We start from the raw sequence: 25,466 nt of genomic DNA on the forward strand, positions 1-25,466 counted from the left end.
AATGCAACGGCTCAATCCAGGTGGGGAAATCCTGAGGACAGATCAAAATTTTTCCACTCCCCTTCCCTCTTCCCCCCCCCCCCAAAAACAGTGTATGCCTATTACCCTTTATGTCTAGAGTGCAAAACAATTGAGTAAAAATTCCCGTCCTTTCACTGAACCCTTTATATTTGTTATTAAAAGACAAGTAAATTACTTTACAAAAAAATGTGGTAGTTTCTAATTTTTATGAGGTTTTTCTCTCAAAATTCATAAAAGGCTATAATGTGATTAACAAAGCCAATGAGCAATGTACAGCCTTAGTATCAGGCATATTGGAGCTGGTCAAAATCCGTGACAGCCAGGAGTTAACAGACCTATAGAAGTGAACAAGGGAAACTGTTACTTGTTTTGATTATGATGTGATGTTATAAGCATTTTGCTCTTGCAGATCTCATATGCTGCAGTGACCTACATGTGACACACAGCTCCTCCAGAGGGTGTCCTGTATACAACCAAGCAATTTCCCTGGCCAGATCTTGTATGTACAAATGATTTTCTGGAAACATTCTTTCACATCTTTACTTAGGGATATCATAAAGGCCAAAAAAGTTTGTTGGCTTTTTAATGAAAAGGAAGTGTGAAGTGAAGCATTTACTGCCTTTAAATTGCTCATACTTGTCCAGGAATCAGGAGCTGTTTTCCAGAGGCCCTGCAGGTGTCCGAGTGCACATTGAATTTGACATCTATTGTTTATGCCAAGAGTAGATTTTTGAGGAACAATTGGAAACATTCACAGAAAAGGGAAATCTTGGACTTGTGCAGTGGGAGTGATCTTGCACAAAACCTGAAGCTAAATTTACTTGCCCAGTGGGAGAACAAGGTGCAAAACCACCCTTATGAGTTATGAATTCATTCAACTCATTCAGTGGCTAAATAGTGCATATTAGATATAGGTTACTCTTAAATTGCTTTTGACCAGGGAGTTATCCACTGAGTAATTTTGATTAGGCAAAAATGTTGTAAATAGTCATAACTTGTTTGTAGTCATTTCACAAAGAAAAAGAAGTTAAACTGTCCAAATATTATCTTTATTCCAAAAATTAATTCTGTTCTAATCACATGGCAACATTCAGGTATATCAAGTTAAACCCCATTGGCAAGCCATCAGCAATAGAACACCAGGAAAATCAGCCTTGATGCTTCAAATCCATGTTGTTCATTTGCAAACCAAGAACTGTGTAGTAGAAGGGAAGAACCCGAATTTCAAAGGCAAGCTGACTGGCAACAAGTAATTACCTTGGACAAACTCCACAGCAGTTGTTCCAGGGATCTGATGACTGAAAACTGTAGTTTTAGGTCAATCATATTTCATAACCCAGTTTCAAGGGCTGGGCTTTTTCTGTGCGGAACAGTAAAACTAGGAAGAGATTTAAAAGCCTGCCTAATAATTAGCATTCCAGCCTGTCAGAGTCATATTATGGCACATAAAACCTTGATTAGATGAACAATCCAAAGGTTGCCAAGATAAGGATTCAAAAGCCAGGCAATACCAGAAATAAGGTCATTATGCTCAGTTTCAGAACTTGGAATGACACAGCCATGTTATCCTTCTGGGGGAGTCATCACTCCCCTCCACAGACAACACGTGGTCTGTGTAATTAGCGTGTCCATGAATGAAGATCCCATCTGTACTCACCAATATAAATCATGATAACCGGAACTTGCCAGAAGATTGATTTTTCTGTTTGACATGTGTCTTTCCCAATTTTTCAGGATTTTTAAGCCTGTCACCTCATCTGCCCAAAGTACAGCTACCACTGGCTTTCAGTGGTACCACCCAGCTCTTCAAAGGCTGCTTGAAAGAAGTGCCCTGCATCACCTGGGACAGCGGGACAAGGACAGTCCATCTTTTTGGGGCACTACTATCCCTGTCCTTTCTATCCCTGTCCTTCCTGACTGTAATATGTGCTTGCCTTCTGTTTGTGCTCAGAGAAGATAGACTCTTTAAGGTTCTAAAATCACAGTCTAAATGTACCTTGTTCTTTTTCTCCATGTTCTGCACTTTAGTCAGTTCTTTTGCTGCATTGCAAGCCTCTTCCAAAGAATGAAAGAACTGTCAGTCATCCCCTCACCCCTACAAGAAAGACCATTCAAGGATTTAAGCACATAAAAAAAAAAACAGCAATTTTTGATCCTTGAATGTAGCTTAAGCTGGATGTCATGAAAATCTCCTGCTGAAACATTTTCAAAAGATTGTCAAAATCACAAACAGAAAGACTGGGGACTTATAGAAGAGAAAACTCTTCAGCCCAAATAATGAGTAGACTTGCTATATCGCTCCAAAATAGCACTTCATGTAAGACCTAAAGGCATTTCCCCACATAGGGTTCAAAGCTAATAAGCTAAGGACTGGTGTATTTTACAGACATAGGACTGTAGAGAATGCTCTACATCTTCCTCTAGACATTCACTGAGATTAGACTGACACCAAGAGTTGTACTGAACTAAATCCACAGCCAAAAAGTGATGGAGTCTCTTGCTTAATGTGAGTAGCAAGTCTCTTCAGACTGAATTGCTTGATTTCTGTTCTACACTAACAATCTGTAGGACTAATTCACAGACCATAACTGATCACTTATTAGATTAAGGTGAAAACAAATACTCATATAAATCACCTTCTCTCTTCCTACAGATGGCTTCTTCAAAATGTTACTGTTCATTCGTAGAAAGCCCTGTTTGGAAGAGAAAGGCAAAGCATTACTTTGACACTATCTGCATGAGCATTGCCTCTCTACCTATTTTTCTGAGGGCGAAAATGTGGGAACTGAAACAGGAACTCCAAAAGGGTTCTGATTTAGATACCTAATGTAAGATATGCTTGAATATTTATCATCCCAAATTATATTTCAGATTTTTGGCTTTATGCTCATGTCTATTCTTTTGAATTTAGTTTTCACTGATACATGTTTTCCCTAAAGCCTCTTGCACTGCAGGAAAAAGAGCCCCTCAAAGCTGGTTTGTGTAGATTTTTAAAACTGGCTTACATGCTAAGCAATGCACACAGCTGCAGTAAAGAGCACTAGGCTTTTGATCTTAAAAGAAAAGAAAAAAATAATCAGAGTTTGAAGAACATTCATTTTATGCAAATAAATCTGTGCAGAAAAACAGTCTAAGAAAAATCCGTGCCCTTTAGAGACCCGAGAAAGCAGCTGGCGTGGCTCTGCAGGAAGCAACCTGCAGGTGCTGGGAACTGGCCAGAGGGTCAGACTTGCAGCTGCTGGACTCAGACCCGGCCTTTAGTACAGTGGGAGCAGGAAGATGTGCCTGAGGAAGCAGTAGTTGTCCCTGGAGAGGGTTCACCCCTTCCTGGCTCCAAGCAGAAGGGGGCTGCTTGGCTCTTTCCATCACATGCAGATTTCTATCAGGCTGGATTTTGTGCTTCTCTTGTAAAAAAATACTTAATTTGAGAAATATTTATTTGAAGGCTGTGTCTGGTAGGCATTTCCCTCTAGGGCAGCCTGTGCTCTGATTTTGGTCAGTCCAGTAAAAAAAAAGTCAGATAAATGCTTCTGGAGACCTGCAAAGACTGATACCTTGTTCATTTGAAAAAAAATAGTAGCTTATTTTTGCCGAACTTGTACCTTTTTCTGTTTCTTTTGGTTTTTTCCTGCTATCATGGCTATGGATTTTCTCCCTCTTCAATACCTTTCATATGAATATCCTACCTTATCAAAGGCAATATTAGAAGCTGAGGGGAGAAGGGAGACAAAAGAAGTGCAGTTGCCATGTTTCCTCCCACCCAGGTAGATCTGGATTGCTTGCCCTTCATCTCCTTAGTCTGTAACTCCAAAGGGATCAGCACAGGTATAAAACTTTATGCCATGCTGTGTGACTTGCTGTGTGAATTCCAAGGACTGTGTAACAAGCCAAGGCTGACACGGTGCAGACAATGTGATGGCACTGCCTGCCTTTCGTGTCACTACAGAGAGGGAGGTGGAGCAAGGCATTTGCATATCTCCCAGGAAAGAGAGGATGGGTTGACAGCTGGAAAAACAAACATTTTAAGAAAAGCTGATGACAAACAACAGAGAACACAGTCATGAGTATGTAGTGCTAGTACAACATTTTCCTACCTTCAGATCTCAAAAAGCTTCACCACTTTATAAGATGGGAAGCACACAAAACCCATTGCCATGTTCACCAAATGTGTTTACATCAAAATCAAGAGTGAAAAATTACCTCCATGCTACTGCACTCTTGAAACATTCCTTTTTCTTTCTCCGAGCTCATGTTGTGACATGTTTCAATATAAATGTCCCTGTCCCCATAACTGAGGTTCTCTGAGTTCAAAGGTTGGATGAAATCTAAGTTAGACTTGGAACTGAGACGGATTTCAGGAAAAAAAGGTGTTGATTTGGTAACAGCTCTTTCAAACTTCGACAAAAAATGTGTACGTGATGGGTGAGGTTAATGAGCAGCTGAACAATTAATTATTCTATTCAGTGGGTGATCCCAGTCATCCTGGAACACAGCTCCCCATGAAAGAAATGCCAAGACACAGCCCTCCTCATCCAGCATGAAGCTAACATGCCTAATCCCTTCCCTTCTTCAGCCATCTCCACCCAATCAACAATGAACAACAAAGCCAACCTCCATAAACTTTTTAGCCCTCAAGCTATTTTCCATACAAGTGTGAAATGTCAGATTTGCTGGGTTTGAAACCACAGGATTGGGATGGGGCAAGTCAGTTGTAGTATTAAAGTTAAATGGGATTATGAGTTACACATTTGTGGCTGGAATATAGGATGGTTGTCATGAAAAGAGCTATGGAGTTCGGGCTGCTAGGGTTTGGGAAGAAACTGTGCTTAAAGCAATTTTGAAAACAGTATCTTATTTCTCTGCTTCCATGAAAGCCTTCATTGGAATAAACCTCATGTCTTTTAAAATATTCATTAAAAATAAAAGATTCTCCTTTGTCAGAAGAGTCCAGTAGCCTGAAGTATCTAAGTCCAACCTCAAAATTTGGGTTTGTACGAGACAGAGAAGATTGTGGCAGCCATGCATTGACTTTCATTCCTTTTTATTAAAATTTCAGGGAATGTCTCTCTCTTTCCCTCTAAAAGAATCCTATTTTGTATTTTAAAAAATTGATATTCAGTAGGAATCGGAGAAAGTGTCTGTATAGGCTACTAGTTGGTGTAGACTGAAGACTGATTACTGGCATTCCAATTCAAAAAGAGGAAAGAATTAAAACCACAGGGTTTTGGCCAGAGTGCAAGGTGTAAATGAGATCAAGCCAGGTATGATACCAAGGGCAGGGAGGGATGGCTGTGGGAGGGATGGCAAGTAGGATGCTCCTGAGGGTTTACTGAAGAGTCAAATGTCAGTGATGTTGTTTTGGCTGAAGTGAGAGTAGAGGTGTTTTGTTCAGAACCAAGAGCACATGTCAGTGAAGCAGACACAGAGGTTTTCAGAGGTCAGTGGTAGCTGGTGAATGTGGTGAGACTGCTGAGTTATTTTGTTAATGTTGTGATCACTTCCTAATCCTGGGAAACTCTCTTACAGTGAAGTTGCGGGTCCCCCTGCCTTTGGGGAATCTGCTGAAGCAGAACTCACATGTCTCAGGGATGCTGAAAGGATAATCTGGTTGATGGCAGTAGATGGACTGGCCACCTAGAAGCAGAACAGCCGGTGCTGTAATGGGTGCCTCTGCAGATCTGACCGGAGTGCAGCAGTCAGGCACATCATCCCAGGTAGGCCTATCCTAAGGAGAGTTATAATGGGAGTGGTTCACGACAGGCATAATTGGCACCTGGTATAATTCTTGGGGTGGTTTGTGCATGGCCAGGAGGCAGACTTCAGTGATACTTGTGAGTCCCTTACAACTCAGGGTTTTCTATGATTCTATGACACATGCCTCACAGGTAATTCCAAGGAAGTGTGAGCTCTGTTGAAAGGTTTTCTGAATTTTTTTGTCGCTATCCAGTTCTGCCAAATGATGCTTCCAACAGTATGTCACAGCTAGACAAAAAGGCTGACACACCTTATATACCTGGCCTCCCTACCCTCACCTCCCACCAGCTTCTTCTGCCCCTTCTCCAGGCTCCAGTTCAACAGGACTTGGACACAACCAGTCTCACCTATCCCACCCGCTTGCCACCCTCCCCATCCTATCTCTGAATGCTCCCGCTAAACTTTCCTGCCTCCGCCTGTTTCCATGTCGGCTGCCCCGCAGCCCGTGTCCCCTCGGTGAGGGTGTCCGGCCGGGCGCGGCCTCTCCCCGCCGCTGCCTGAGGGCCGCGGGCAGCGGCCCCGGCGCCATTCCGCGGCCCGCAGGTGGCGCTGCTGCGCCGGGCCCGCGGCCGGGCTGAGGCGGGCGCGCGCCGGCCGCCTTTTGCCTCAGGCGAGGGCACCGGTACGAACAAAACAAAAGCGAAATAGGTTTTCACTGACGAACAGTCTTTGGCGGAAAAGAAACTAACGGGTAGCCAGGCGCGGTGGCAGCCTTCCCCCACAGGAGCGCCGTGCGGCCTCCCGGACGGCACCGCCGGGTGTGGGAAGCGCGGGCTTGTGGCTAAGGATCGGGACACAGCTGAGGAGGGGTCGGGGCAGCGGCGCATGACAGAGGTGACACGAAGTTAAGACGGACACACATCATAGCCGTGACTTTCGTCTCTGCTAACGTGAGGAGGATGAAAGGTCCCTGAGGAGGACGTGGAGAAGGAGATCTGCTGCTGCCTTCCCTGCAGTTTGTGCTGAGGAGCACCGTGGCACCCGGCTGTCAGAGGGACCGTGTCAGTGCCAAGGGGACACGCAAGCCAGCAGCCACGCTCGGGTGGGTTTGCGGCTGATGGGAGACCCGAGCTCACTGCAGCCATTCCAAACAAGGCTCTATCCTGAAAGCAGCCTGTTTCTTTACTGCCCTGCCTGCACATAATCGAGGTGTTTTTACCCCCATCTCATCTCTATCTCTTTGCATCACCACCCTACAGCTATTATGAACTTCTTCAGTTATTTATATCGTTCAAATTTACTGACACTGCCTAAAAAAATCCTCAGGGCAGAGTTTTAGGAAATTGGTCAGAAATCTCAGAAACTGAGTCATTCGGGATGGGTTGAACTTTGCTTTTTTTTCTCCAGCTGCCTGCTGTGTGTTTGTCAGATAGGGATTGAACTGAGGAAGGGTCTTGGAGTTCAAACGCCTTCCCTGCTGCAGCGAGGTGGAGCATGGCACAGGATGCAGCTTATCACAGAGAGCAGCTGTGTGTATCAGGGGTCTCCGCTTCCCTCTCCCATGCTGTTTGCTCGGCTCCCTGCCTCTCCCGTGCACGCTGAGTGAGAGGCTGGGGTAGGGGATGAATTTCAGACCCATTAACAGCTTTCCAGACAGCTAAAGTCAGTGTCACGGGGCACATCCTGCTGATTCAGCAGCGGGGCAGTTCCTATCTCAGGGGGAAGGAGAATAAAAAAGAAATAAATCTGCTTTGCCTCAGGAGCCATGAGTTGCACCTTTCAACCCTGTCTGGGTGAAATGTGGACTTAGATTACAAAACTATACTGCTTCTCTTGCATAGCTAAACCAGTGTAATTTCTAAGCCATTAACAAAACTGTACCAATACAAATGCAGTCCCCAGCATTTACCAACCACTGAACTTCAGCCGGAATGGACACTCCATAGAGCTGTGTCCACACCAGGATTTGGTGATTTGAAAGTCTGAGGGTTGGGGGGAGTATTCAGGTACTCAGATCAAAACCATTAATAACTGCTTCTGGGGTGGGGGGGAAAAGGGGGTTTGCAAAGGCCATTTCTGAAGGTTTGAAATCAATCCACCATTGTTTTGTTATTCCCACTCCTCCCAAATACTCTTTCTAAATCTTAGCAAAAACATTATCCCAGGATTATTAAAACACCAATGACATACCAAATAATATTTTGATAATAAAACTGCAGTAAAAGGCACAATGCTCTCAATGAACATCCTCTTATTGCATGAGTTGACAAAATTCCTGAATTTTGTTTTTAACTTCTCCAGGAAAATAAAGGATGATTTTTACATAAGGAATGTTTATGTTTAAAAACCGTCCCAGGAGCCTGGTGGCCTCTGTTTGCCTGTCCTGAATCACCTCCCTGTTGTGCCTGTGACCCTTGGGGGCAGGGAGAAGGGCTCTGTATTTTTGGCACAGTGCTGATATCCTTCAGGGAACCGTTGGCTGAAGTGTCAGAATTGTATGAGAGCTGCATAGGTTAAGGAGGATGTTGCAGGAACACGGAGATGTGTGTGCACTGAGAGGGAAAAGGAGCTGGAAAGTAATGCAGAAGGCAAAAAAAATGGTTTGTGGATACTTTTCAACCCCAGGCACTCAGGAGGAGGATTAGAAGGGAAGGAAATAAGAAAAGCAGCATATCGTGAACTGAAGGGAGCAGTGACATTTTACAGCAGCCGAAGATCCCCTCCACAGTGTTTGTACCCCTTTCATGTGCTGTTATCAGAGCTCTTTGGAAGAGTTTATTATCGTATTCCCTCAGACAGCAAGCAGACAGCCATCCTGTGACCCACATCCTGAGTTTTACAGCCCTCCTTGTCCTGTGCCATCTGGGGTATTTATAGTGTGACCCACCACTGGGAGAGCAGAGGACTTCCTTTATACTCTAAACATTACGCTACAATAATAACGAGAAAATGGGACAAATGACAAGCTTTCCTGCCCAAAAAATGTCATAACCCCCTGCCACTTCAAATGACGTGAGCTGGCCAGGTCACCACGCTCATGGCTCTGTGGGTGTCAGGGTACTGGTGGTGTGACTATGCTGAAAGGCGGAAGGCTGTACCTGCGGCAGTACGTGGAAGGAAAGTCTAAATATGCTGCAGACTAAATCATGTAGGGGAGCGTTAAGATGAGAAGCTGAAGCTCCCTGGTTAGGGCAACATCTGCCCACCCCTTCCCAAGGACTGGCTGTGAGCCATGGACATGGCAAAGTGAGCTACAGCTGGCCTGTAAATACACTGCTTCAGAGCATGGTATAGCACCTCAAAGAGGTTTTAGAGCTTTTTCCATTTTTTTTTTTTTTTTTTCCCCAGGAATTTGCCTTGATCTTAATTATTGTTACAATAAGTGATCTTCTTTTAAGGGATAAAAGGAAGGTGTTGGCTTCCTTCCTTTCTGCATCATCTCCTGAGGTATCACACTTCTGCAGGCTGGTGCTAGCACCTCACTGCATAAATGGTGCAAAGGGAATCCCCAGGGGGGTGTTTTTCTTTCCCCCAAGAAAGGGACGATTTTGAGAGACAAAATAGCTTTAACTGAATGTGGTAACATACCATTGTTGCCCAGAAAGGTCAAACAAAGGGGCTGTGAGAGGTCAGTGGGAGAGATAAAGAAGATGAGGTGTGTGGAGAGTAAGATAAGAGCTGAGGGTCTTACATGATTATCAAGGGTCAGGCATGTGTGGGCTAGAGTGGCAAAGGGCGAGTGAGCTTGTGGCTCTCCCAATTAGAGCTGGAGAGGGGGTGAAGGGAAGCCTTGCATCTGGGAGGGTTTTTGATTGACTTAGCAAGGAAACTTCTGAGTGAGAGCTGAACAACCTCTGCCCATCCTTAGCCATCACTACACTTTCCCACTGATGTGCTTTGCAGGCCAGGGTGGGGCTGAGCACCGGCAGATTTGCTTGGCGAGAGCGCAGAATGTGTTGGCCAGCCCCAGTCCCTGTCTGGTAGCAGCAAGCAGAACATGTGCCCCCTGAAGCATGCCATGAGAGTGCTGGCCAGGTGACATCCAAGAGAAAAAGTGAGAAATGGCTCCCTTCTGGAGGGACTGGCATCAGCCTTTATACAGCTGAGAGGGGGGGTGGTAGCAAGTGCAGAAATGGCTCTGCTCTTATGCTTTCACCTTTCCTATGGGGCTGTGTGTGGGTTCCCCAATATATGGCCAGCCTCTTTCTTCAAAATGTTGGGTCTCAATGGAACAGGAAAGTTTGGACCCTGGGCTTCTGCCTTTTGGAGCTGATAGCAAATGGGCCCATTCTGTTAGGTACATCTGCAAAAAGTAATGAACAACATGCTTGGATTGATTCAGGGATCAAAACTAAGGTAAAGAGTAAAAACAAAAACTCCCATATATCAGCAGTGGAAAAGAACTGCAAGCATTCTCCTAGCAGCAGAAAAAAAAGTAGGAAAATTGGTTTCTAGACTTGAATTGGGTGGAAGGTGGGATTATGCTGGACTAGAGATTCTTATAGTTCAAGCAGGTGGGGAAGGAGGGGGTATAGTGAGATCAGGTTGGCTGGATGATGAAGAGGACAGCAAAACTGCCACAATGATTTCTATCTCCAGCCTCCCCAGATGGGTTGGGTCTTTTTTTCCACAGGTTGGTTGGTGACACATGAGAGGTACTGGGATGAATCCACTGCTTCTACACAGCAATACATGTGAGTGTGACAGTGAGGTCTAACCTGCTAATGAGCCAGTGACAAAAGACAGAGCTGCACGTTCTAGCCATGAGCAACCTACAGGTTTGCCTGGGGGAAAAAAAAATTGTATTAACTTGATAACTTAGCTCTCTTGAAGTCCTATCAGCACAGATACAGAACATGCCATTCTTTACTGCAACACAGCCAAAGTAAACTATCCCAGTGCCATATCAACTTTTGCAAAGGGAGGCGAAAACACTGACATGGAGTGGAAAATGCTCTGCTGGTGTAGGTTTGGCTGGTGCACATGGCTGGTTGCCAGGCAGTAAAGGAGGAATCCGCCCTTGCACAGAGGCAGAACATACCCTACAGGTAGCAAACAAACAGAACCCGACCTGGAAATGAATGTCTGTGCTGGTCTGAGACAGTGTGGATGTAGAAAGAAATTCTTAAAAAAAAAAATAAATAAAAATCTGTACCTCATTCTGCAGACACCAGGTTTGGAAGTAGCAGACCCCTGGAGAATATTGCAGCCTTTTAACACTTCACCAATACATTTATCTTTCTTGAAGGCAGTACAAACATCAGAGCACATGCTCATGATAACAACATCAACAACATCACTGAGTAGTGTACTCATGCAAAATCTTTATTTGGAAAATGTTTTGTCTTGAATAAAAGCACTCCTCTTGTTTACTTTTAAGCCCAGAAACAGTATTTGCATTGTGCAGGAAAAAAAATTACTAAGAAAATTCTTAAAACACATTCATCTTCTGATATCATATAAATAGTGTCATAATTGCTTACATCTATTTCCTCAATTTTTATCCCACTAAATCTTCTTGTGGACTAGTGAGAGAAGAAAACCAAGGCAATGACATAGTATCAGTTTTGGAGAAAGGCCACAGTATCTTAAAGACAGAGTGGAGAATTATCTGTATTGTATAAGGACAAAGACACATGGATACTGATTCACTGTCTAGCACACATGTCTCCTTGTTTTCCTTCCAGGTCAGGAATGGCTTTCAGAATGGTTCTGATTATGTTCTCTGCTGATCCAGAGCTCTAAAGAAAGCTGAAATTATGGCTGTAAAGGGTAGAAAGTTCCTCCTTCATTTTATAATTTGTATGTTATTGTGGTTTCTCTTGGCTGGGAAATTTCATTTCTATTTCTAATCTCAGCCATGTGTCGGTCAATTCTGATTTAAGTTCCCTTCACCCTCTCCCTGCTGAGCAGCTCTGCATGCCATATTGCAAACATATTTTTCAGCATGGGTGGGAGGCAGCACTGTGGTTTGGGCTTTGCTATTGGTATTAGGATTTCCCTTTCTCTTTGTTTGATTTTTTTTTTTCTTTGAAAATAGAATTGATGGTAAACAGGTTTCATTTAGTCCACAGGGGAGGGACAGTGAGCATTTTCATGCAAATTTGAATAAGAAATCACAATTTTCCAATTTTTCTAATTAATTCAGTGATATATTAATCATCTCATAAAATCTTCAGCTTGAACCTTTATTTGGATTATGTAGAAGAATAGAAGTCTAAATTTTGTAGACTCCACTTGTAATTAAAACCCACTCCAGTAAATTAGGGCTCCTGCACTGTGGCTTATTGCCAGTGGAAGGAAATTAGGGGATTGTTTGATCCTCAACCAAAAAAATACCAATGTCTTCCAAAAGGACAGCTTCACACAAAACATTCAAAAGTCTAACAAGCTGTCAGTTCTCTCCATTCCTTTTAGCACTGTTTTGTCTGTCTTCTTTGAGCTGAAGGCTCCTGCCAAGTAAAGATTCATTTCTCACATATACTTGCCTATCAGATTTTGAAATTGGACAAAAGGACTCACTTAGCAATTGCAAGAACTTTCATCATTTAAAATGCAAGAACATTGGATTTCTGCATTTCTCCCAATCACTCCACTGTTGTTGTTTTTTTTTCTCCTTTGAAAAGAGACAGTAAAGAACATATCAATCTTTTAACCCAAACAAAAGGTCGAGCACTATAAAACTAATCTTCAGCTGGCTGTCCCTGTGGCAGAGGCAATACAATGTTGACTCTGGATCTTTATATTGATTTCTGATACTAAACAGAAATATTTTGCAAAATTCCAGTATTTATCCTTAAATAAGCTTCGATAGGAATGATTATTTTCTAAGAGTTAGAGGTTACTTCCGTTACTTTACCAATTTAAGCATTGCTGTCCTTCCTGTCTTCCCGGAGGCATTGGATGTTTCAGTACAAAGACTTGCTCCCCACATCAGGAGCTGAGTCAAGGAAACTTGATGGTTTTGATACATGATGCTGGTGTTTTCAATAAAGACAAACCTGTGGTATGAAATACAACAGCCCTTCTTATGCCTGGAGAAGGTTTCTTGAGTTAATATCTGATGAGTGATGCTTGGTCAGGTGCACTGTATCACTGGGCATTTCTGTCACCGGAGGTCTCAAGTCATTCAGAGGCATTTCTCTCCTTTGCCTTCCCATCCCCTCCTTTAGCTGCGGTGGTGGTGGCATTTCAAACACTGAAGAGCTCTGCTCAGACCGCACTTTGTCTAGCTCCAGGCGACTCTACCGAGGAGGATGGCGTGGGGCCCGCCAACAGCGGTTCTTCAGGGAAAGCAGCTTCCTGCTGGCTCTCGGGAACCGCAGGAGGGAGCGCGCTGCCCTCCCCAGCCGCGCCGGCCCCGGGCACAGCCCGCCCGCTCCCCGCTCCCCGTCCCAGTCCCGATCCCAGTCCCGCTCCCCGATGCCAGTCCCGCTCCCCCTGCCTCTGCCGCACCGGGAGAGGCCGTCCTGCCCCGTCCGAGGGCTCGGGCCGTTCGGCAGCCCCGGAGTTCACGGGTGGCTTCTCTTCCTCGTACAGGAGACAGGAGCCTGGAACGTCGTGTTCGTTTTTATCTCCCTGCCACCAGCCTCTGTTACTGGTACCAGCCCTCAGGATGTGACTGTCCCTTCTGGATTTCAACAGAGTAAAGGGAAGGAGATGACAGGCCCTCTTTAGCCAGCCAGGTCCCGAGTGTCCCCATTAAACATTGTTTTAAATGTGCGGATCAGTCATACATTTAAATTCATTTTTGCATGAATTTCTGAGAATGCTCATGAAACCAGTATCTTCCCCTCACCTCAGCTTCCTCAGCTATAACAGCATAGCAGCAGCATGAGCTGGATACACAGCACGTTGTAAAAACATTTTTGAGGTCTAGCTCTGCTCTTCCCCTAGAATAAAGGCAGAGTTCCTCACTTTTCGCTGTGCTTGCATTGTGGAAGCAGCCTGCTGCATCCTCCAGCCCTGCACCCGCTCAGCCCTGAGCTCCTGCTGCTGCCATTGCCAGTGACAGCTGTTGCCAAGAGAGTTTTGTGTACCTATTGAGACAGGCACCGGCAATCCCCAATTAATGCTTTTTAACCATGTCTGGTGTAAAAGGAGCTCTCTGGTGACTGCAAACTGACAAAAGGCTTCTGGAAAGGTGGTTTAGCTATGGTACAATACAGTCCATTCCAAAACCTGACCCCTGGCATTGACACTGTAGAAACACTGAGGCAAAATTGTTGAGAAAACTGTACCCTATGGATTTCTAAGTTGTCTGTATCATAGTACCAAATGAAGCTACCAATGTTGTTAGAGGAATACACCATTTCTAAAAGAGTACTAACTCTGCTCCTTTGTCCACTGGTCAGTCACATACTACTGCAAAACAAAGCTTACCCACACTTTTTAGGTTTTCATTTTTTGGTAAATAAAACTTTTTCTACAATATTGTTGCCTTTTTTTCTTCTTCTTCTTTTTTTTTTTTTAACATCTTTGATGTTTATGTGCTTTGGAAAAGTAATTACTTGACATGACTGATGAAACAGGCACATTGCAGAATGAATAAACCTATTCCTATCAGAAGAAAATAAAATGCACAGAAAACTTCTGTTCCGTCTAGACATAAAGAGAAGGCAATAGGAATGCTTATATGGGACAAGTTACAGTTCTTCTGCAATCAAGGTTAAACTAAAACTTTATATTAATTGCTGTGTATCTCAGCTTCACTGGTGAGTGGGAGGATGAGAGTTGATGAAGTTCTTTCAGAACTGTTTTTTATGGGCAGGATTCAGGTGGGGAGGCACCGGGGAGAAAAACATGTGTTGTAGCTATTTACAAGTCCCCGGATGTCCTAGATGGTGATGAAGAGAGGTGAATATAGTAAGAATGGTAGGAACAGTTTGTCAACAAGTATTGCTACACAGCATGTGCAAGAGTTAATAAAATAAATTATACACCACATTTTCTTTTCAAGCAAGCTTTAAATAGTCCATATGTAACAGAATCATGTGTTACAGACAAGAAACTCTTGCTGCCAAAACACAGGATGAGTGTTTTTCCCGATCGTTCTTTCCAAATTACAGACTTAGGAAAAAATATTTCAAGAAATTACAAGATTTTAAAAAATAAAATTATGCTAAAACCCAGAAAAGGCCAATAGAATAGACTGGTGAAATACAAGAACAAGTCATCAGAAAAATGTTAGTACACAGGTACTTACAAAAAACTTACAGGAATGGACATAAAGGCTTTTAAGACACAGATACTTAGCAGGCTAATTCAGGATCAAAGGGCAAAATGCATAGGCTTTATTATAAATTCTGTAATTCATGCATTTGTGTGTGCAGATAAAATATATTTAAAGCCATGTATTTAAATGCCATTAAAAGGACACCTGAACTTCTCCCCAGCAACACCTGGTGACTTCAGGGAAGAAGAACCCAGTTTTGCTTACTTTTGTGCACTGGCCCAATCAAAACTCGTAATCTGTAAAAGGGAACAAAGTATAAGAAAGCAAGCAGGTATTTTATCGGAGCCACTTGGCAACACTGGGACAAAGATCCAAACCCACTTTTTGGTAATCAGCGTCCCTGGAATGGAATGGCAGCAGCACCAGCCTGGAGAGTTCTCAGTGTGTTTCAGAAGGTGGCTCCAAGAAGAACGATCCAAGGGTTGAGTGGGAAAAATTAGAAATCAATTCTGTGGTAAATAGATAGATGGATAGATAGATAGATAGATAGATAGATAGATAGATAGATAGATAGATAGATAGATGGATGGATTTTTTTCAGAGCAAAATAAGGTAGCACTACCGAGTAAGTGGCAATATGGTGTGTGCATTAAGATATACAAGTGAAATCTGCTTGGGGCACCTTCACTCAGAGGAATAAGTCTTCTTAAAATATAATAATAATAATAATAATAATAATAATAATAATAATAATAATAATAATAATACTTCTTTATACTTGCCACTTGTTAGCAATTGTTTACATCGTAGAAAAATAGATAGTATTCTGTAACAAGAAATATAGTTACTTTGTTAAAATGGGCTATTTTAAACCAGCTACTATTCTTTCATATAAAGAATTTCTAAACAGCAAAACAAAAACAGGTAATACTGAGTGCAAAACAGCCAGTGGTATACTTTGCATTGGTTTGAAACATAGTTGCCAGCTACTATAATTACACGTTCTGTACACTGTACTACAAAAGTCTTCCATCTTTTAGAAGCTTTTGGGTTTTGTTTTTCTTCTTTATAGGTGGCAAGTAAGTATTTAATCCAAGTAAATTCAAACTCTGGAAGTTAGAGAGAATTTCACAATCAGTCTTTGCTACAATTCTTTCACATTCCTTCCCCCACACAGTGCAGCAGCACTTTCTACTTATGGCCAAAAATCCCTTAAGATAAACAAAGTTTAGAATGTAGATATTTAGAAGTTTAGCTTATAGATTCACATTCTTTTAAAAATAATTTCACAAATTCCCCATGTTTACATTTACACCAATGTAACACCTCACTTGATGCATTTCATTATCCTTGCTAAAGACTGAAAAAAAGTTCAGATGAAAACTCTTTGCCAATGGTAGGTATTGTCCTAAACACTACAGAGCCAGATGGTTCCAATGCAGAAGTCATTTTTCTGTGGTCTCCGCAACAGTTTCAGACATGAATAGCTAATTCCTAGTGGCAGTGGTAAAGGCATTATCAGTACACTATGAACATCACAAATGGAGACAATTTCCAAATGTTAAAGAAAAAAAAACCAAACAAAAAGCACCCAGAAAAAAAAATCAGTGAAACATTCTTAGTAGAGCAGAAATTTCTCTATTCTCCTCTTCATTAATTTCACACCTTTTCAACTTTGGTGGGGTCATATGTATCTGAAAAAAAACCAAGAAAACACTATTAATAATGTATTATGAAATCTATTCAATATTTCTAGCTGTGGAAATGACACATCCTTTCACTAGTTTTTTATTTAAAAAAAAGAGAAGCTGATAAAGCTTGCCGCATTAAAGATACATATCGCATTCCTGACCCAAATTCTGTGTTTTTACCAATATAATTCAGGAACAACTCTGACCAAATGCATGAAGATAGAATTTGGGAAGGCCTTGGGTAGGCAGGAACAAGTACACTGAATCCTAAGTGATTACTTCCAGTTTTCAGGTACTTTGACAGGAAGAAAAAGACATAAGATTTGCTCCCCCTTGTACTGAACACTAAGGACCAGTAAATGCTTTAAGCATCCTAGCAGGGTGTGTAAGGCTGGCTGAAGGAGTGATTATGCCATGCAGTCATCAGGGTCTTTTCATTTGATTGCAAATCCTTCATTTCAGATTAATTCAATAGAAAACAGGAAAGCACAGCTGCATTGCATCACTGTGGTTAGTCTGTCTTGCTTCAGTCTGCAAAACTGCAGCTCACGTTTCAGCCTTATTCACTAAAGCACTGGAATGGCTTGCTAACACTCTTCTTCACTTCCAGCCTCCCTCCTGCCAGTTCACAGGACACACCACAGGTTGGTTTTCCTTTCCCAAATCCCTGAGGTCACTCTTCTATCAGATTTCTTAACTGGATTTATCCCACTGCTGGTCACAAAGAGAGCAGACATGAGCCTTTTCCTTCACCCTTGTCACTCTGGGACAGGATTGCAATGAAAAGGCTTTGTCCTGTGAGGTCTGCCTGCCCAGTGCCATCATGCAGACACCTGACTTGCCCTTGATGTGCATGGTCATGGCATGTAGGAGCCAGGGCTACCTAGGGAGGACTCTGCAGGCGCAGAGGGGCCCAGACAAACCGGCACTGCAGCCGCGCTGCCGCGTGCTGCTTCTGCTCTTACACAACCTGAGTATCTGCGCTAACCTTAAACGTCCCTCCCGTAGGCTGTACTCCCACTGTGCGCACATTTAAACAGCTGAGCATGAAAGTAATTCCACACACAAATATCACACTTTGGAGTAAAACATTCATCCTCAGGACTTTCGTGTTGATGTGAGTGAATGTCTTCATTCAAACATAAAAAGCATAAAAATCCTCCAGGGAAATTTTTGCTCCTATGTGCAAGTGTCCATCTGCTACATCCACACTCACGTCAAGGGGGAACCAGCTAAAAAAGAACTTCTGTATTTGGCCCCAGTGGGTGGATTTGTGTTGCAGAATCTTTTATCACTTCTCTTGCCCACCCTCCTTGAGCTGCTAGTCCAGCCAAGAAAGGAGTCTGTGCCAGCAACACCTATGATTTCTGCTAAGCCTTTTCTGGTATTTCCAAACAGACACCACATGAATGCAGAAAATCAACAGGAATAAAGTTTTTGAGGGCTAGTGTGCTCTAGGATAATGCTGTATCTTTTTAAGCTTAATGCACTGATGGTGTATGAAGATGCCTCTAATGCAGTAACACTTTTTGATTGTAAATATTTTGCCTTCTAAACTGTTACAACATAAAATTTTGAAGTGTTCTGTGACAGGTTGACCTAAGAATAAAAATGGATTTGCATTTCAGAAACCTGATTTTCCTAAGGCCACACACATTCACATTAACAGAATTCCCCACAAAATTTCAGGTGCTCACTGTTTCAGGGAGTGGCAGGACAGGGGTGGGGAGGAAGGGAGAAAACCAGGCCACAAGACATGGAGCTTCTGCATCGCTCAGTATATTCCCTGAAAGCTTCCCCATGCCCTCAGCACCTAAACCAAGGATACAAAAGTGCCAGAGTGACAGGCCAGGTCATCCTTTTGAGGGGGACAGACACTGAAGTTCTAGCACTGATACAGAAATGCTTATTCAACCTTTGGTTAAACTCATTTGAAATGCTCTCTACAGAAACAAAGCCAGATTAGCAGAGTCATGTCTTCAAACAGCAAAGGAGAAAAGACATCCAATGCATTTGGGAACGCTTAGAGATGTTCTTCTAATGGCAGTATTTGCATAGTAAGATGAGCTTCTTGCACTCAGTTTTGGCAGGGCTCTTACAGATGATGACTGTTCGTCTGCCAAGCTACATTATACATGTGAAAGCCTGTTTCTGCTAAGGGCTGCAGCCTCTGTGACAGGCCCAGTCTGTAATTATAAGACTAACATCACCCTACCTTGCTCCAAATAGAGTGGTCTTTTAGAATGGAATATTTGCTCGTTGGAAGCAACAAATATAATGGTTTTCCTGGATTAATTCTCATTTGGGCTTTCAATGGCACCAATGAGCTCTTGTGAAAATTTGAGTGAGATTTAAAAGAGGAAGACACAGTATCAGGCCTTTTTACAAACATGAATCTACAGTTCCTCTGTAAGGTGAGGCTTTTGGGGCCAGCAACAAATCAAAGTCTCTTTGGATGGGAAGAGGCCAGAAGCCACCTGCCCACCCCATGTGTGTCACCCTGGACCTGCACAGAAGGAAGGGACATTCATGCCATCTAAATACGGGGAGAGCTGTTATGGCTGTGAGGGAGCTGCTGCAGAGGGAACACACTGCAGAACATAAGCCTGGCATTGTCAGCAAGAGGGATAAATTTAGACCTAATTTACTGCAGAATAACTCTCCAATAAAACGCACACGCAATCTGTTTTGATACATCCCTGAAGTCATGTCACCACAACAGTTATTTTCCTCACTCCAGCAGAAACCCCAAGGGAGGAAAGCATATGAAATGCATGTGGGGCAGACTAGACCTGATAGGTACAAGAAAGCTGAATCAGTCTGTTTGAAAAATCTGGTCTGGAGAAATACAGTTCAGAGTAGAAATAGACAAAGATGTGGGATACAGAAAAAGACATGGAGAAAAAGGCTTCAAGACTGCAGGAGTCAATACTTAGAACTCATACAAGCATTTGTTTTCAGTTGGAATTGCATAAATCCAGTTTAAGTATACCTCATTTAATTTCAGTCCCTCTGTACTGGGAAACTGTGAATAGATTTTTATCCATAAGGTTAAATGAATAACCTGTGCAGATTTCAAGGCAAAGTGTCAGCTGTAACAGAAAGGATGGAAAAAGGAAGGAGGAGGTTAATACTAATTTAACAGCTTTCACACTGTATGTTTGCTCACTCCAATTTATTTAATGGACTAGGCAGGTGGCCTGGGAGATTTATCCCTTTGCACAGGTCTATAGCAACAACTGATTTTCAGTTGTTAAAAAAATGCTAAAATGCTAAATGCTGTTTCAGAGAGAGAACTGCTCATGTTACTTTGTTACTTTGGGGATGCATGTGGACTACACAAGTTTATATGTTTCAGAGAGAGATCAGAAACACCAAAAAATAGTAAAAAAAAAAAAAAAAAAAAAGTGTTCACTGAAAAAGTCAACTTTCCATTTGTCCTGGGGTTAATAGTTATTCTCAATATCTGATCTGGAAAATAATCATGAGAGAGAGAGAATTTCCAGGCCCCTATATGCAGCCATTTCCCAGAGGCTTCATAGAAGAACATCAGATTTTTATTTTTAGTTTCTTCTGAACTATGATATAGTATGTGTCTACTCAAGTATTAGAGAAGGAAAAAAAAATTGGCATTCAAGGAACAGCTATGATTAAATCACCACATGTTCCCAAACACTGGCATTAGAGTCTTTGAACTCCACTGTTTTAGCCTGGCCATTCCCTGAAACAATTAGACAGAGATAAGACCTTAGGGAACACTCCAGCCTCTGAATGAATTTCTTTATAACAAGTGAGTTTTACAGTAACAATTCCTAAAATGGGACCAGAGAACACTCATCTTTTCCACAAGGAGAGCAAAGTGGGTGGCTCCCAGATGAGGATAGTACCACCTACAGCTTGTTACTATTTGAGCAGCATTACGTGGGCATAAGCAAACTGATCATGCCCATTACATAAGAAACGAGTACCCATCTGGATCTCCCATAACAGGGTCTTACCTAATGAAAAATCTCTGTCGATCTTCTTCTTGTCCATTCCACCTAAACATCCATTTTCACTGAGAGAGATAACACGCTTGGAAACAGCCCCTGAGCTTGCCAGTTTGCTTCCTCTCTCCTCTGGTACCTTCGACAGCTTCTCCTCATCCACCTCCTCTCCCGAGTCTGCGCTCTTAATGCTCAGACGTCTCATGCGCGACACAGAGTCAACTTCTTTCATTCGCACCAAGCGATCCATGGCAGTCCGGCTGGGTGGAGACGTGAGCTTGCCTTGGAGCGTCTCTATCACTTTTGAGGTGCTTCTCACTCTCTTTTCTGAATGCTGATAAGCAGATGACTTACAAACCAAGTTTTGGTCCTCGCCTTGGCTGGGACTCACAGGTTGTTCAAGAACTTGCTCAGTTACCACTGGTTTAGCACTGGCTTCCTGGTGAGTGGCCTGGCTTTCAACAGGGCATAAAGATCGCCCCCCTGCTTTGACAAAGAGAGCACTCTCTGTCCAGCCACACTTTCGTCTGCCTTCATAAGAATCTTCTTTTTTTCCTTCTTTGTTACTTACTGTGCTCCCTATATGAGCTGATGACTCAAAGTCCTGAGCACCGTTTGAAGGGCCAGTGCCCGTGTGGGGCCCAACATGGTCATCTGGAAGGAGAGACTCCACTGCTATATCTATACCTAAAATTCTTGCAGCTCTTGCCTGCAATGACTCATTCACAGGGATTTCCACTGCATTTGCATCTGAAGAGTGATCAGAGTTGTTAGCACCAGGTTCTGGGGCCACATCAAGTCCCACTGACCTCAAATCTGGCTCAGAGCACCTATGGTTCCTCTTTGTTAGTGACAAGCGCACTACTGACCCTCTCTCTAATACCCTATCATTTGTGGGAGTTGCACCTTTGCTCAGTTTAACAAAGTCTAGGTAATTTTGGTCTTCACTCATCTCCTGCAAGACAGGGTTATTGAAAGGATTACTGTGACATGAACTACTTGGGCTACTGGACAAAACTCTTTTGACAGGGCCCACATAAACTGGCTGTTTGCTTGTTCTGCTCTTGGCTTCCCCCATTCCCATTTCTGTTATCAGTCTTCCATCTGCTGGCCTGACTCCTTCACTGCTCCCTCCTGGCTTTGAGGAGCCTTGAGAGCCACCACATCTTAGCTCGCCACCATGCTCTGTCCCCATGCTCCAACTTTCAGACTTACTTTTTACCCTTCCTGACCTAATTACAGGCACCTCTGGCACAACCATTTCTAATTTCCCACCATGTTTTGGCTCCTGGCTTGATTTCTCATTTCTGGACTCCCTCCTCTGCATAAAGGCACCTGCCTGCAGAGGAGCTCCAGCACTTTCCAAATCTTCTTCACTGCTTGTGCTCTCCTCCTGCCCTTGCAGCTCCTTGTTAAAACTTTCTAGCTCACTTATTGCATCCCAGGGACGGCGACTTACAGGTTTCAACAGGAACTGCCCAAACGGTTCTGTACTGTTGCAGGGAGCACCTGGTTCTCCCTTAATTACATCTCCCTTGGAAAGAAGGCCATTTTCCCTCTCTTGGACAGGCACAGGCTGGCTCTGATGGGCTTTCGGGGAGGGAGACTGAAGGACTGAGGTGGCAGTCCTAGAAAATGCACTGTTGCTAGACTGGCTGAGGTGAGTCTGGCCCTTCATACTGTAACTGCTCTGTCTGCAACCTCTCTCGTCAGAAGGTGACCCTGTCTGTTTTGCCCCCACTGTGGATGTTGTACATCCCGGGAGTTTTGGAGATAGGAGTTTGCTACTATCAGGCTTCCCAGGCTTTGTACCATGGAAAAATTCTGGGCTCTCGGGTTCTTCAGAGAAACTTGTCTGTGTCTGCTGGTCTTTGTACTGATCACCTGGCCAGGAGCCAGAATATTTGAGCTCTCTGTGTTTTGTAGGCTGAATAAATCTGAGGTCATTCATTTGTTTGAACTCTTCTGGTCTCCACAGCTCTTGTTTTTCTAACTCATTTTTATTGGTCATGCTTCCTGTAAGCGCTTGTAACTCCAAGTCTGTTGAAGACATACTTAAGAGACTTTGTTCTTGCAAAGCCCCATTGTTATCAAACCTATTCTTATCAGGGCTCTGAGTTATGTTGTTGTTCCTATCTGTATCTGGCAGATTGGATTCTGATTTAACTGGGATGGAGACCAAACAAAATATAGTTTCATTCATTTTTTTCTTTGAACTTTTTTTGCTCTGCATCCCAGTTCCAGGTTCAAACTTTTTCACTTTTGTAACAGTCTCACAGGTGTTGTCCATATGTGAATTTCTTACAGAAAGTTTGCCTTTCGTGTACTCTGTGCTGGCTTCGTTATGGGGGCTGTGATTAGTTGCTCTACAATTGTCTCTTTGGTCCGGCAAGGCACAGTTTTCCTGATCTCGGATGGATGGTGCCAACCATCTGTTGCTATGGGTGGAGCTGTCGGAAGTTCTTTCTCCCTTTCCAGAACTGGACAAGTTTGATGCATCCACAAAGGCACTGTTGTACTGTAGTTCAAGATTTCTCTCTTGCAAAGCACCAGAACTGGGACTACATGCGTTTTCAGTGTGGTTAGAGTTGCCCTGCAGACCTTCCAGTGGTGCAATTTTAATGTGTCGTATCCGAGGATCATCAAAGGGAATATACTGAACGGAACGCAGGTGGTCAGCAGGGCGCCTTGCATGGCTTTGCTTCCCATGAGGAAAATGGTTGTCTTTGCAAGGGTCACCCCCCACTTCAAATGTATTCACTGCTGGTCGTTGGCAGGGGACAACCCGCTCTGCAGGACCCTGTGGATCACTGCTGGCGCACGTGTTGGTGTTAGGCACTTCACTGGGGGAATGTGGGGTCGCGTGTTGGTGAGGTGGGGATTTGTAAGAAGGAGGAGGTACGTACACTGGGGGCTCCAAACCAGAGTCTGGAATGCCAGCATCTTGCCTTGGCTCATTGACTTTGGCTAAGTAGGAGACAGGTTCCTCTTTCTGGTAGTGGTCCTGGAAACCCACGGTTTCTGCAGGTGCCCTAGTCTGCCGCTGCAGTTCATAGGATGGAGGCTTGACAGGTCTCCCATACTTGGGCTTTACCAGGGGAAGGAAATTGCCTCCTGTTCCATGGTGCTTGGCTGGTTCCACACTCGGTCTGTTTGGGGGATAGGAGGGGGTTTTAGTGACGCTGAGCGAGTGGTTACTGTTGGTCAGGGAGGGCATTTCCACGCACCTCATGCTCTCAGGTGAAAGGACCCTTGGCAACGACTGCGATTTTCCCCTGCTCTGGGTGCTGAGTACATTGTCTCCCAGGGTCAGCGAATACAGCTCTTGAAGCAGCTTCTCCCTGTCACCCTCTGACATTTGCCTCCCTACCTTTTTTGGCTGGTTCCAGCTCTCTACTTCCAGACTTTTCCATTTGCAGTCACTGGGCACTTCACAGCTTTCCTGCAAGCCGCTTCTTCTGACATACCCTGCACCTGTCCCCACCTTCAGCTGATTCTCCTTGGGGTGCCGGGGTGCCCCTGGGGCTGCAGCCAGGCCTTTCATCTCCACACTGGCCTTCTGGGAATAGCCCACTAGCACACTGAAGTCCTGTCCTCGTCTTCTCCAGTAGGCGAGATCTTTATCAGTCTTGGGCTGGGGAGACCATGCTAAATGAGGCCTGTCATAAACCCTGGAAAAAAAAGCAGTGTCAGAGGCAGTGTGCACAGGTGCTTGTCCTTTCTACCATGGGTAAGGCCATTAGGAGGTCAAATGATGAGTTATGCCGATGGGGTTTTGTGTAATCTATTTGCAACCAGATGGCAATTTGAATGAAAGGATTTAAAAGTCAGTCAATTAACATGGGTAAAGGAAGGGAAAGAAGCTCTTCTGACATGTTGTTAGCTATGCAAAGATGTTAGAAAGAGAGACAAATGCACACAGTTACCTGCTGTGCAAACATGCACAGCCCTCCTTGATGGACATTAGAAAATTCCCTGCCCACAGCAGGGGGCTTGGAACTAGATGATCTTGAAGGTCCCTTCCAATCCAGACCAGCCTCTGATTCTAAGATGCCATTTTAAAACCAGAAGTGACTGTCTTAAATTAACTTCTGTATCCTGCTAAATCAAAATCTATAGATATCAAGGAGACTGTGGTATTCAAGTGGTATTCAAGTTTAATAGGACTGCAAGAAGGAAAGGTAGGGAGAACAGGTAGGTGTCTATATCGTAAGATTTCATAAGATATAGTCTGTAAGAAACATGATTTGCATCCTGGTAAAAGTGCTGAAATTAAACATGTCAGTTCCTGAATTGATTCTTGTTCATCTTTCTGAGGGAACAAATTTCTTCAGGGTGCTTTGGAATAAGTGACACATGTCACAACAATGGTGATGTATCAACACAGTTCTGAATAAGATGGAATCAATATTTAAAATGTAAAATACTTCAAAAGAAGTATAAAATTCTTAAATAAAAGAATCTATCAGTGAAATATGAAAGACATTAGACATTGCAGATTAGAAATTTAGAACACAGATTTACATTAACAGAATAGGTTCATTGTCTGTTCTGAACAGTGTGTAAACTGTTTTATACATTTCTGCAGAGCAAAATTGGTACCCTTCTATATAAATAATTAATTTTCTACTTGAATTGCATTCTGCTATTCTTGTACCTAAGGTGTCCAACAATATAACTGCCTTTACACTATGTGGCTGCCACCAGCATAAGACTGGAAAGAAAAATCAAAATTGACAGAAATAGGACAAGTATGTAGATAGAACCCAAGAATTTCTTCCTCCTCCCTCCACCCCAAGGTATATAAACAGTGTCATCTGTCTCTTTTTTAGTAAAAAACATGATCTATTTAAATGATCTATTTAAATAGGACTTTGTGAAGACATAATACAAGTCAAA

The 25,466-nt window shown here is 43.3% G+C and overlaps 1 protein-coding gene across 4 annotated transcripts in view; it reads right to left on the bottom strand.

The window, feature by feature from the left end:
* Positions 1 to 14,661: 14,661 nt before the first annotated feature.
* JCAD (junctional cadherin 5 associated) overlaps positions 14,662 to 25,466 on the bottom strand; it is a 60,134-nt gene continuing 49,329 nt past the window's right edge. For 2 of the 4 annotated variants that reach the window (XM_038127340.1, XM_038127341.1), the window contains exons 3-4: positions 20,580 to 24,238; positions 14,662 to 16,584 (exon numbers count right to left, since the gene is read on the bottom strand). In XM_038127340.1, coding sequence (XP_037983268.1) covers positions 16,550 to 16,584; positions 20,580 to 24,238 — 3,694 coding nt within the window. In that variant the 3' untranslated portion in view covers positions 14,662 to 16,549. Of the gene's footprint in view, positions 16,585 to 19,998; positions 24,239 to 25,466 lie in introns of those variants that run through there. The other 2 variants (XM_038127338.1, XM_038127337.1) reach the window with 2 other exon arrangements.

The sequence above is a fragment of the Motacilla alba genome, chromosome 2, assembly GCF_015832195.1.
Source record: "Motacilla alba alba isolate MOTALB_02 chromosome 2, Motacilla_alba_V1.0_pri, whole genome shotgun sequence".
In the NCBI taxonomy this organism is placed as follows: Eukaryota; Metazoa; Chordata; class Aves; order Passeriformes; family Motacillidae; genus Motacilla; species Motacilla alba.